Genomic DNA, 13,193 nt, shown 5'->3' with positions numbered 1-13,193 from the left:
GTTTGGTTTGCGAATTAAAATAAACACAACAACAACACTGTCACTCAGTGGCACTTATTAAAAGGGTAGGTCCCGTAGTGTCGTAGTGTCGTAGAACAGGCAGTTAGGACTTAGGACGCTCGGTTTTCTGCAGCACTCCCACCTGCGAACCAGCTAATCGCAAGCCCGCGCTGGGCACACCAGCACGAAATAGTAAGTTAGTGATAGCGACTTCTTCGGCACAAACATCACCAGGGATACAAACTCACAGAGACGCTCCGTTTCCAGAGCGACAAACACCTCGTGAAGGCGTAGTGAATGTCTAGCACACAACGACCGTATTGTGATTGGAGTGAACATGGTGAAGGACAGGTAGAAGCCCAGCTAGCTATAGCCTGAAGTGAGCAACATGACCTACACGTCACCACCAACGTTGCAACCGTGCCGCACCTGTAACCCGGAGACAATGCCAACAATCTGCTTCACACCCCTACCAACTGGAAAATGTTCTCCCTCCAGGCGCTCCTAACTACCTAAGACGCGCCTTTCCATACATCATCATCAACACCTGGAACGCGCTGCCATCCTCCCTCTTCACCAAACCACCATCTCCTAAGGGCCTACAATCCTTCAAAGCGAACGTCCACTACCATCTTCGCCGAAGCCAGTGGCTTTGGGTCACAGACTCCCTCTAACTGTTCAGAACAATTTCCATCTTGAAGCTCCCCCCCCCCCCCAAGCATTGCATCATGTTCACTGCAGCTGAACTGCCTTTGAATCTATTTTTCTCTCTTCGTGTTCTCTCTCCACCCCCCCCCCTCTCTCTCTCTCTCTCTCTCTCTCTCTCTCTCTCTCTCTCTCTCTCTCTCTCACACACACACACACACTCTCACTCTCTCTTTCTCTCTTTCCTTTTCTCTCGCTCCTCAACCTTTCTACCTCACCTTCCGTTGTCTTTATCGCTCTAAATCACCCCCTTCTTTTAGGCTATGATGCGCAAGCTCACGTTAACGCCGAGACCATAGGTCGGTGTTGTGGGCTTGCCTCACCAGCACAGGCTTGCTTTGCAGCCCCTACTCTCCCTGCTGTTTTGTTATTGTATGCTCTGTTGTCTTCTCTAAATAGCTGTATGGTGTAGACCAGGCTGAATAGTGACGGTCAATTCTTCAGCCTTGCAAGCTGTTGAATGGTGTAATCCCAGCACAAGTTGCTATGGCTTCTGCCGTAGCATTGCTATCATCGCCTCCGGCGATGGGCGTCAAAGGTCAGGTCAGGTGTTGTCTTCTCCCCTTCTGACGAGTAGGTTGTGTACTTAGTGAAATAATAATAATAATAAACCACACGGCATGACCTACACCACCAACGTTGCAACCACACTGCATCATCGCACTGTGACCGTGACCGTGAGTCAGTGTTGCTCCTGGATTGGAAAGTGAGAGGTTGAGAGTGCGAACAGACGTTGAGGACCCTCTACCATTCGCAACGCTCTCACCTCCGAACCGGCTAGTCGCAACCGCGCGTTGGACACAGCAGTACGGAATAGTGGTGCCGATGTATTCGGCGATTTACGATTATAGGAAAGTTAGTTGGTTTCTCCCCACAATGAAGCTCTCACTCTTTCCGCCGACCAGGCCCGACCTGACCTTGATACTTGATACCACCTTGATACTTGACTGACTGTGGCCTAAATATACTTTCTGCCCTGCCCATGACTCCGGGCCATGAGCGACACTCACTCTCCATGCTATATGTATACATGTAGGGGGTCGAGGTGTTTGTCGCGCTGGAAACGGAAAGTCTCAACTACTAAACTGACTTACTTTCTATAAAAACTAACTTCCCTAGTGCTAGTGCTTGTGCTAGTGATGTACGTGTGCGTGTACAGGTATAGCTGCCAGTGCAGGCTGTAGTACTAGTAGACAGATGACTTGACAGAGTAGGACGTATAATACTGTTCGTGTGACCACAACTAAAATACTTCCCCTGCAGTCTAACAGTGCAGTGGTATACAACGACCATGGAATAATGTACAGTACAAGTATGTCATGTAGTACTGGTACTGCACTGGTAGAGAGCCAAGTAAGGCATGAAGACGACTGTTAGTGCTATCATGACTGTAAGCAAGTACAGTCAGTGTAACCAAGAGTCCATAACCCACCGGACTCTTGGTGTAACTGTAAGCACTGCATGCTTGAGGTCAGCGCCTCCTGCATGGCCATATGGGGACACTCGCACTCACAGATGCACTTGTCGACATGTCATCGTGCATCATGGAGATCTGCGGCTAGCCGGCTCCGACTCGCGGTAGACAAGTCCGAGTGCGTGCCCAATTCAACGTACCGCCCACCTACTGACCTAGTACCTCTCGTGCCTACTGGCTACTGCACTGTCTGTAGAGTGTAGTACTGACTGACTCAGTGACTGCGCCGCTGTTTGAATTGTTTGGCACACGGATTCCGAATTCCAACGCATGCAGGTAGCTGCCCGGGCCCAGACTGTGGCAGACAGTTCTGTAGTCGAGTCCCTACTCCGAGTACTCGAAACTCCGGGCCTAGTCCGATGTCCCAAGTCGGAGACGTGGAGTGCCATTTAGCAAATTCTTATCTGACTTTGGCTTTGAGGCTAGGAGATTTTGTCTCTTCCAATCTCTTTCACTTAGTTCTGGCACATAGTGTCCCTGTGTTGCGTTTGCAAACGCTCGGAGCTTGCAGTTAGGCAAGCGGAGTAAACTAGAGCTGAGGAGAGTGAGCTCGCTTCCAGTAAACTTACTTGAGGTTCGAATTCCCATCATTGTACGGGTACACGCCAGCAGCCACGCTTTGAAGGAACCAAAGACTTCGAGAAGATAGGAACGGTCTCCGATTACTTGGATTCTTTCGCCGTCAGCAGGCAGAATGGGGAACACGTTCACGGGAGGGTACTTCACCTCCTTCCGCCATGTTCCTGCGCCAACGTTGTATGGCCCGAACAGGTCGCCCGTAACGCAGGATATCCTGGAGATCGGCTTGATCACGGCATTCGTCATGACCTGGTTCTGCGTTCTCCTGGCTTCAATCGGCATTCTCTTCGTCAACTGGAGAAAGGTACATGCAGAGCAGTGGAATCATTGCGGGCACGATTGATATGAATGTTGCTGTAGGCAGCAAGGTTTGTCTAGGCCTTCAGGAACATGCACTTTAGACTAGTAGTCGCACAATCGTGCATGCTTCGTTGTTGGCCTCTTGGCCGTGTGTGTGTTCGTCGAAAGAAAAAATGGAATTGAATTGCTTTGTCGTTAATGCCAGACGCAAGGCTAGATCGGAGTAACTGGATAATTCTGTATGAAAAATCTCTACTACGTACGTACAATGGTACACCTGTATGCCTGAACCAACTACGCTTACGCTGCGAGGTAATCAGCGTTCGAGGAAGAAGGCTCGGACATAGTCCATTCTCATCCGATGATCCAGTATTGGGGAAAGAAGCTTCGCACTAGCTGCATGCGACTAGGTGTTCGTCTAGGCCGGAGGTGTGATACTATGCGGATGGCCGGTAATGCATGGTCAACTGGGGGCTACAATGCGAAAATGGTCAGCTTGAGCAATGCAGTAGTGGTGCGGAAATTGGATTCGTTTATCTAGTAGTTGTTCAGGTACTTGAAGTAGCGCCGCTGAATGACCTCGCGTTCATGGCTTGAGTCACCAGTCCCAAGGTAAGGTTGGGTACTCTCAGTGGGTCTCTCGCAGGGATGCAGTGTAATCACCAGTCCATCATGGTCAATGTATCAGTGGGGTTTTGTCCTCTTGCTAAAGTCAGTCTCTGTATCCGAGCTAAATGGGGAACATTCACAGCTGTTTTAGGAGAGAATGCACACAGAATGTCTCCCAAGTGTGCGACTATGGATTTGGGCAGCTGGGGTAGGCTTTACTGGCAAATAGAAGGACAGTCTTCATCGCACGTTACATTCCAAGTGCTGTGAGTAAATATATCAGAGTAGCACTAGCCATGGGTGTCTAAGGTTGTGATGTGTGTCTAAAAAGGTCGTGAAGTGTTTTAGACTCATGTAACAGGGCATGTACACTGTACTGCTGACGAGGTAGCTCCGACGCCGTTGCACACGAACCTGCTGTGTTCCCTCACTTCCTTGTAGCCAACACCTAACACTTACGTGTAAATAATTTGAACTGTGGTGAATAACACATACCACAATCTAAATGCATGATGCCATTGATGGCATGGTGTGCAGGAGCAAGTAGGGTATTGAGCCGCTATCAACCACATGACATTGTACAGCATGGGACAGTGTGTACTCATCCCACAACCCAGATAAACTCAGCTGCACTCAACGACATAATCTGGTCACTGTCTGTAGGGGCTGGGTGATATTGTGATGTGGCTGGTCATCTGCAGTCTTGTAAAACCCTCTTTTCATTAAAGTAACACTGAGCTAGTTCACAGTCTTTGGGACCATTGCTACTTGTGTAAGGTCCAATGCACACGGATACAATAGCAATGTGATCTTGCCTGGGATACTATCGTGCAGGATGCATTAAGGCTATCGTCAAGTCAACATGCACGCGCGCACGCACACACACAAACACACAAATTATTGACTAAAGCCCATGCATTTCTCTGTTGTTGTTGTTGCTGCTGTTGTTGTTGTTGTTGTTGTTGTTGTTGTTGTTGTTGTTGTTGTTGTTGTTGTTGTTGTTGTTGTTGTTGTTGTTGTTGTTGTTGTTGTTGTTGTTGTTGTCATTGTCGTGTACAGTGCTTGCAACAGATCGGTAAAGCAACATTCTTCTTCTACTTCATCACCTGTATCCTCGGTAAGAGTGTCAATAGACTCAATACACATGCAGTGTGTGTGTGTGTGTGTGTGTGTGTGTGTGTGTGTGTGTGTGTTCGTGCGTGCATGCGCATGTGTGTGTGTGTGTGTGTGTGTGTGTGTGTGTGTGTGTGTGTGTGTGTGTGTGTGTGTGTGTGTGTACATAGTGTCTGCGTGTGTGTGTGGGGGGGGGGGGGGGGGACTGGCCGTGCAGCTCCAACAGCCAGTGTATGCCGAAGTCACTGGTGAGTTTGTCAAAATGAGGAAGAAATGATGAGTGGCAGTCTATTTATCAGCCTTGCAGGCTGTTGAATGGTGTAAATCCACAGTTGAATTGTGATGCCGTTGCAATCTTCTCATTCTATTTGATTTTATGTTGTCGCTAGTGTCTATCTGGGGATTCGGCTGGCGAGTGGGAACTGTCCATACCGAAGCCACCTACAAGCAGTTCTCAACGGCTGTCATATCGGCAGACGTTGGATTGAAAGTCGGCCTCTATTCCTTCAACGTAACTCTGAAAGGTATCGGAGAGAATTCGTATCTAAAAATGTATTCTAATTCTACATGCATCTTTTCTGCACACACTGTCTTCATTGTAGCTAGTGATAGCGAGTGATAGCTAGTGATAGTGAGTGATAGCTAGTAGTTTCATGCCCATAGGTACTCAGCAGACAACTGTGCACCCTGTCTCTGTAATTGCAAGCTTCATTGTTTCATTTCATGTGAGCAATGCTGACCCGCTATTGTTACACCATGCAACTGTGCACCGGATTGTCACGGCACTCTCTGCATGACATGTAGCTATGCCGTGTGCAGTGGCGTCTTCAGAGGAAGACTCGTAGTGACTGGATGTGACCAAGTGTGCTATTTCATCCACTAGTCCCTGGCTGAGGTTTTTCCTGCACTGACTTCAGCACTGAAGTATTATTCAGTCTCATGATGTACATGTGCAGACTTCAGCTGCAGAACCACTGCATTTAGGACAAGGCCTAGATATTTCTCTCCTGCATTTAGTTAGAGGTGTCCTCGGAGTATTGATTGCCATGGCAACTCGATAGTGGACAGTTGAACCAACAGTCTGTACTCAATGTGCATGTGTCCCTTGCCGTGAGATGTGTCCCGGTTGCTAAGGGCTACCCTGACCCCGCTCTGCTGTACTGTGCGGTTGTCATGTTCAGGTAGCCCAACCAACCAAAGCGGTGACATTGTGGATTACAATGAGCACTATAACTTTGGAGTCCTTCAAGGGCGACTTGGCTTTGGATCACAGGGTAAGACCGGGCATTCTATTATACATCAAGATGATGGTCTAGTACAGTACTAACAACAACAACAACAACAATAACAACAACAACAGGCTGGATCAAACCATAACGCACCACTATCTGCATGGTTCATTACAATTGTCACTCTCTTTGTTTTCACTATACATGTACATGTTGCACTCAGTAAGCAGTCGGGTCACTATAGGCAGTCGGGAGTCCAGTATGCAGTCTAAATTCTGTAAACAGTCGGATGGTGTGCCCTAGGCATCCGTAGGCAGCCGGATCCCCAGTATGCAGTCGAAGTCCCACAAATACCACAACCAGATAAGACACGGCACTTCCCGTGCACTTCAGAGGAGAACAGGCTGTCTCTTTACATACGTCTCCGTTCATTTCACTTCAATTTTGAATGGAATGAAAACCCCTGCATGCAGGGTCATACAGTTTATGCAGTAGAGTGTGTGTTAATCTTCTCATACATTCAGTTCATGGCAACTCCTACATATTTACACCAGGAACTAGCTGGATTCATTAGACACCCTAGTGCATTGTCACCAAGACGGATACTGGGTTTTGTTATTTGGACTTACACACCATTCTAATTTGCCACTGCGTGTATGTGTGTGTGTGTGTGTGTGTGTGTGTGTGTGTGTGTATGTTGCACCTATTAGCCGGTGTTGCAAATCAAGAGTTCCGCACAGCGCAGTATCGAGGCACACCGCTGCCAATCCTCTGGGTGGCCGAGTACTTCACCCTGGACGGCGAGCAGATCCGCTGGGGACGCAATTACCGGCAGGCTGGCTACTACACAGCACTGCTGCTCTGGTCAGTTTGAGTAGCTAGGTAGACATTACCATGATTACTACTGCAATGCATTGATACTGTAATCCTGTGATGGCAAACTCATTACATGCATATTGACTCAATACCCTCCCTAATAAACTATTGACATGATAAACAGCATGTTCAACAAGCACCAACCAGAATCAAGAGAACATAACCCGGCCCAAGAGTGTGCAACTCCAAGTATGGGGTGTGCGTTGAAGGTAGGACTTCACATCACGTGACAAGGGACCCGTGCACATTATTTACACCCTGTGCATGATAGATACAGGGCTGTGCGCAACCCTGCTTTGGGATTCTCTCTTGTGATCACGTTGCACTGTTTGTCAGTGTTGCCTTTTGCACCATGCCACATGATGTGAAGTTCTACCGTCGCAGTACTGGATAGAGTGTGTGCAGGTAGTTGCACACTCTTGACGGTTAGGTAATCTTGCCAGTATCTGCTAGGAGCTGTTCAATGGCTACCAAGTGTGGTTTGTAAACAAAACATTTCGCATGTTTCAACCCCTAGCCACTCACCCACCCTTTCTGCAGGCAACACGCAATGCGAAGAATTCTTGAGTTCATTCTTCGGCAACTGTTAACACCTGGGCATTTCCCAATGCATTCCACTAGTACATGTACGATCATTTTCTAACCAAACCACCCCACACCCACCCCACCCCAAAACGAAATCGTCCCCAGTTGGGGAAAAGAATGGTAACCTTGTGTGACCCCTCAGATGTGCAATGGTAACCTTGTGTGACCCCTCAAATGTGCAATGGTAACCTTGTGTGACCCCTCAGATGTGCAATGGTAACCTTGTGTGACCCCTCAGATGTGCAATGGTAACCTTGTGTGACCCCTCAGATGTGCAATGGTAACCTTGTGTGACCCCGCAGATGTGCAATGGTAACCTTGTGTGACCCCGCAGATGTGCAATGGTAACCTTGTGTGACCCCTCAGATGTGCAATGGTAACCTTGTGTGACCCCTCAGTTGTGCAATGGTAACCTTGTGTGACCCCTCAGATGTGCAATGGTAACCTTGTGTGACACCGCAGATGTGCAATGGTAACCTTGTGTGACCCCGCAGATGTGCAATGGTAACCTTGTGTGACCCCTCAGATGTGCAATGGTAACCTTGTGTGACCCCTCAGTTGTGCAATGGTAACCTTGTGTGACCCCTCAGATGTGCAATGGTAACCTTGTGTGACACCGCAGATGTGCAATGGTAACCTTGTGTGACCCCTCAGATGTGCAACACTATCATCACAAGCATGCACACTCGCGTCACAAAGCGGAAAAAAATTTGGTTTCCCCATTGTTTTGCAACCAACATTGAATAATCTCCACTACGCACTCTTTTGTTTCCATGGTAACAGGACTGCGTTCTGCTTCTTCATCCTGACGGTGCTGATGTTGCCGGGGGCGTTGACGTACGGTGCTAATATGCTCATGCTGACCGGGCTGACTCTGATCATTTCATGCTGTGTATACGCCGGACTGCACCGAGAGCTGGGCCCTAGCGTTGTCATCCCATTCGAGAGTGGCATGCTGACATTGAACTATGGCTGGAGCTTCATCCTGACACTGGTCAACGGCATCGTGCTCATGTTCTGCGGGGTTCTTCTCTGGATCCTATACCTGCGCTTCCCGGACATTCTGGAGTCACTACTCGGCATCCAAGTCGAGGATGATGAAGACGATGTGCTCCCGCTCTTCCCTGGCCAGGCAACTGGTCCTAGCGTCATTGAGAATGTTGCATCAGCTGAGCACACCGCATCGACCCCATCGGCCATGGTAACCAGCCCCAAGAGAGATATCCGCGCGCCGGCCATTGGCCACTTGGACAAGTCTGTCTCGATGGCTCACAGCAGCATGGATGCGAGCACGGCGGAGTTGCAGAGCAGCGTGAACTTCCAGAGCCGACCTATCTACGTGCCCGACCGCGGTCTCAGCCTGCGAAGGCTGCGCAGGACCAAGAGAAAGAAGCCGAGAGAAGGAGCTACTTCACCTACCACACTCTCGCCGGTACCACAGGAGAGCGGAGACATGGAGATGTCCAGCATGCCTGGCCCACCATCGTCGCTAAGCGAGTCATCTGCTTCTCCACTTGATCCACAACAACCCGTAGCTGTCAGTGTGAAGGGAGCTGTAGGCAGGAAGGCATTCTCCCTGACACAAAGTTCATCCCACCAAAAAGCTTCATTCGAAATGCACTACCCGGCTTTGGCTGAAGGAGACGAGAGACCTACACCTACCTACCTCCCTTCCCCGCTTGGCTCTCCCCAGCCCGCACCGACTAATGCAATGGAGCCGGCAGATACGGAGCTTGAGGAGGTGTGAATTGCTTCTCGTGTTGTCATCGATCACATGATCCATTTCGACTCATCTTTTTCTTCCTCCTTATTTAGAATAGGTCAATCTAGTCACACCCATTGTGCATTGTGTGCACTTTATATTTTTCATTTTTAGTTAGTAATCAAGTCGGCATGAAAGAATACTGAAAAATGCAACAGCATATGTACCTTATTTTGGTAGCTATTTTGACTAGTGCAGTGCCATGTGCAGGTAGCTGATTGCGGCCTCTCACAACCAGCATGCCGGTGTGTGATCAGTATTGTATGCAGTTGGTTTTGCATGGCTCAGTGTTTGATTACATACATACACATAGACTTGTGCTTGCTCTACAGTAGGCAGTAGACTTGTTGCATCATTTCCCAGTAGGAAGTTTGACTGTAGCATCTTCATAATTCCACAGATATCATCCGATTGCTTTTTGTGTGTGAATGAATTTTAGGCTTGTCACGGGCGCACAGCCAAGGGCGTCTGGCGGTTCAGACACAGCCAAGGGCGTCTGGTCTACAGTGCTGAAGCCGGGGCAAGCGATCTGCCTGGCGGAGAGCAATATCCCTTTCTCGGTGCCAAGAGCCTAGCCCAAGCAATACCTCGCATTTAGTGTTATATTATATTTAAAAAGGATCTCCTGGAGGCGATGGCCTGTCAAGGGGTCTCCTGATGCAAATCATGCAATAGAAATAAACAGTGAGGAAAACTATATGCTACACAATGAGCAATAAAGCAGGGCTAGGTTATTCGAAATAAAACAATTAAATGTCCAGGGATATGCCCGTGTAGAACACTGATACACAACCTGCTGCAGCCAGCTAGCACCACTACTGGCACTAGTACATAACTGGGCAGGGGGTACATGTATGTACTCTTGGTAGCTAGCAGCTAAAACTAACGTTACTTTGTGAAAAACGAATGCTACAAAATACCCCTTGCAAGCCCGCTCTTACCGTGCCTGCGGTACACTCTGCATTGGCATGATAATTATACGAGTGCACTCATTCACCCAACCTCTCTCGATTCGGTGCAAAGTTGCCAGCACTCAACTCACCTGATTTGAGAGAAATAATTACCTCCACGACTTCCTGTACCGGTAGGCCCAAAGCAAGCTTCCACACAAACAAACAACGAACACCATGTGTAACAGACTGATGAACTGATAGTGAAGAATGATCTTTCAATGAACAAATGAGTTTATATGATAGAAGATGCGCGCGCAATAGCGCGAGATAGTAACATGTATAAGGTGAGAACTAACACAAAGGTGAAAACTGTCACACCATTCCACTCCTCCTCCTCGAAGCCAGCAGGCTTCGGTAAAATACACATCTGAAATACAACTGAAGAAATGGTCTGGCCACTCGAGCGGAATATGCCATGATTATATGACGTGAGATGAGCAGATGTGAGTGATACGTAAATGCGAGGAGAATGTGTACAGGTACATTTCGACCAGTGCGAATAGAGGGGTGAAGCAGCTGCGAACAGTAGCCCAACTTAACCCAACACGAGAATAAAATGCCCGCCTTAAAATGTCGTTAGCTATCTGGGGGTTTATCTCTAAACCGTAGTCAATTGCGTTGCACTCACACACGGAACAACTGGGTTGCAAATCGGGGTGGCGAGTAGTTAGTGCGGGGCAGGTTCTGGTGCACTTTTTGACCTTTGACCTTTGGGCCAAATAAGGCACACTGTGTCGGTCGTGCTTGGTCTGGCCCCAGGACTTCCCCCAGGGTTTGACCTTTGACCTTTGGGTTAAATAAGGCACACTGTATCGGGCGCGCTTGGTCTGGCCTCGGGACCCCCTAGGGTTTGACCTTTGGCCCTGCCATGTCATAAATGTCATCATGTTCTTTTCCGTGGCGACCGTGCACTTGTGCACGTTCGGTGCATTCGCACCGGGGAGTAGTAAAATACGTACTACTCCCTGATTCGCACATCATAGATGTGCATTGCATGCAGCGAATGACATATTGCGCATGCGCGCATACGCACGCGGAGCATGTGACCTTCAGTGGTCCTATGCGTGTGGAAAAGATGCAGTGCAACACAAGGTGTACTAGTACACGTGTCATTATACTACTCCCTGATTCGCACTTCGTAGATGTGCAGCAAACAAGTTCACGTTCCGTGCATTCGTTTTATTCGCACATCGTAGATGTGCACTGATTGACAAGTTGCCCATACAGAGCATGCCTAATCGGTTTTTCGATCGGTTAAGAGAATGTTCAAAATCGGCCATATTATGAGCCCCAAGATCAGAATTCGGCTCAACGTAGTACTTGAAGTCCCATTACGTCATGTACATTTACACACAAGCACACTCTGTTGAAGCACTGAAACATCGATTTTCGGCGAATTCAACATGCGAAATTTGAAAATTCGGCGAAAAGATGGGTGATTTCTTCAAAACCACTTTTTTCGGCGAATTTGTCGGCCAGCCGATTTGGGAAATGCCTACTGTCCATGCAGGTGCATTAGATGCATATTTCTATTTTGATCGGGATACAGTTAGAATCAACCGGCTACGCCCGGAGTATCATGCATCAAAACAATTATTGAAGGGGTGTCACAGTGAAGCAGTGTTGCTACGCACCACAAATCCCCTCTGCACTGCATCGAATCTATACTGGAGAATTCAGAGTGACCAGCAAAGAGTCACAACCCGCGGGTATCCAGTCACACTAAGGCATATCCACCATTCCCCACATATTCACTGTAACAAAACACAATACTGTTCACTATAATACACTTTTATTTAAATGGACTTGGATGAGTCTGTAGAAGAGAACACAATGCACGCACACGCACGCATGCGCGGACACACACACACGCACACACGCACACACACACACATCTAGGTTATAGTGCTATACACGTATCTAGGGTTTAGGAAGCACGAGAATATGTCGAAGCACCCACACATACCCCTTCATGCAGTGTACTTCAGTAGCCCAACACGTTACGACTGCTCAGGACCATCACAAAACACATTACGACCGCTCAGGACCATCACAAAACACCACACACTGTTACTACACTGCATACACAGTTACTACACTACGCCTGTTACAAGTACTTACAAATAATTTTGAAAACAAATGGCACATCCCGAAGACGGCAGCTAGCTCCAGACCTTCATACATACGTCATCTGTAAAACCAAGCATGAGCGCACACAAACACTATTAGTGTCACGAATACGGAAGCAGGGTAAGACAAGAGGATACGAAACAAGTAAGTATCGCTATAACGAGGGGGGTAAGTATACATGTAGACAGAGCAGTGCTTACTTACAGGGTCCGGATACGCTCCATGGCGTCCCGGTAGTCGGACTGCAACAGCAGCCCGACTTGCCGGCCCTCCCAGTAACGGGCCCGATGGGCCGCACCCGCCAGGTGTGCGGCCACGGCCTGGCCTCCCACCAGCCTTTCTCCACTGTAAAAACGAAAGAAACCGCAGAAAGCACAGTGTCATAGAGCTCTTTTGTTGGGGGAGAGAGCTAGGAGCACTGCACACTTACCATTTATCGCAATATATGATTAGAAAGAGGCGGCGCTTGACGCACCGCCTCAGGTGTTGAAACAGGGGTACTACCCCTGTAAGGCGAACGCCACAGTGACACGTGAACCTCATTTGGGCTGTTTTCAGGATAATGATACTGAAGTGAAGGTGTGAACCGCAAAGCAAGACCTTTACCTTCTTCCTGTCAAATTCGCTCCCCAGCTGCATACCGACATCATCCGCTAAAACCCAATCATACCAAGTAACGCAAAGGTCATCAGTTGACCTTTTGGACTTTTCAACTCTTATCCAAAACCACCAAGAGGAAAAAACCAGGATGAAGAAGACGTCAGTTGTAGAAGCGTTTGTGGAGGAGTTGTTACATTATTCTCAGTAAATAGATATGGCTGATACATTCGGTGTAGACTTGGACGACCGGTCGTGGTCTCTCACCACGGGTCCTTTAC

At 48.4% G+C, this 13,193-nt stretch overlaps 1 protein-coding gene and 1 long non-coding RNA gene across 2 annotated transcripts; one reads left to right on the top strand and one right to left on the bottom strand.

The window, feature by feature from the left end:
• The first annotated feature begins 2,540 nt into the window (after positions 1-2,540).
• On the top strand, positions 2,541-9,633 carry LOC135806574 (dual oxidase maturation factor 1-like). Its single transcript, XM_065320772.1, has 6 exons — positions 2,541-3,062; positions 4,727-4,784; positions 5,170-5,304; positions 5,962-6,054; positions 6,720-6,873; positions 8,254-9,633. Exons 1-6 carry the CDS (start codon positions 2,874-2,876, stop codon positions 9,215-9,217), a joined length of 1,593 nt encoding a protein of 530 aa, XP_065176844.1. The 5' UTR covers positions 2,541-2,873; the 3' UTR covers positions 9,218-9,633.
• Positions 9,634-12,293: 2,660 nt separating this feature from the next.
• On the bottom strand, positions 12,294-12,873 carry LOC135806577 (uncharacterized). The gene is made up of 3 exons (XR_010551246.1): positions 12,746-12,873; positions 12,520-12,660; positions 12,294-12,376 (listed from the first exon to the last, which is right to left on the bottom strand). It is a non-coding gene; the product is annotated as an uncharacterized LOC135806577 (long non-coding RNA).
• Between the last annotated feature and the right edge of the window lie 320 nt (positions 12,874-13,193).

The sequence above is a fragment of the Sycon ciliatum genome, chromosome 1 (genome assembly GCF_964019385.1).
Source record: "Sycon ciliatum chromosome 1, ocSycCili1.1, whole genome shotgun sequence".
NCBI lineage: Eukaryota > Metazoa > Porifera > Calcarea > Leucosolenida > Sycettidae > Sycon > Sycon ciliatum.
Note: the sequence above shows the minus strand (reverse complement) of the source record. Positions and strands in the feature narration are given on the sequence as shown.

Excerpts from the sequence above, each read along its gene's own strand:
- LOC135806574 (XM_065320772.1), top strand. The coding sequence starts at position 2,874 with ATGGGGAACACGTTCACGGGAGGGTACTTCACCTCCTTCCGCCATGTT. Across the intron at positions 5,305-5,961 it reads CTTCAACGTAACTCTGAAAG|GTAGCCCAACCAACCAAAGC; the intron begins GTATCGGAGAGA and ends TGTCATGTTCAG. Across the intron at positions 6,874-8,253 it reads TACACAGCACTGCTGCTCTG|GACTGCGTTCTGCTTCTTCA; the intron begins GTCAGTTTGAGT and ends CCATGGTAACAG.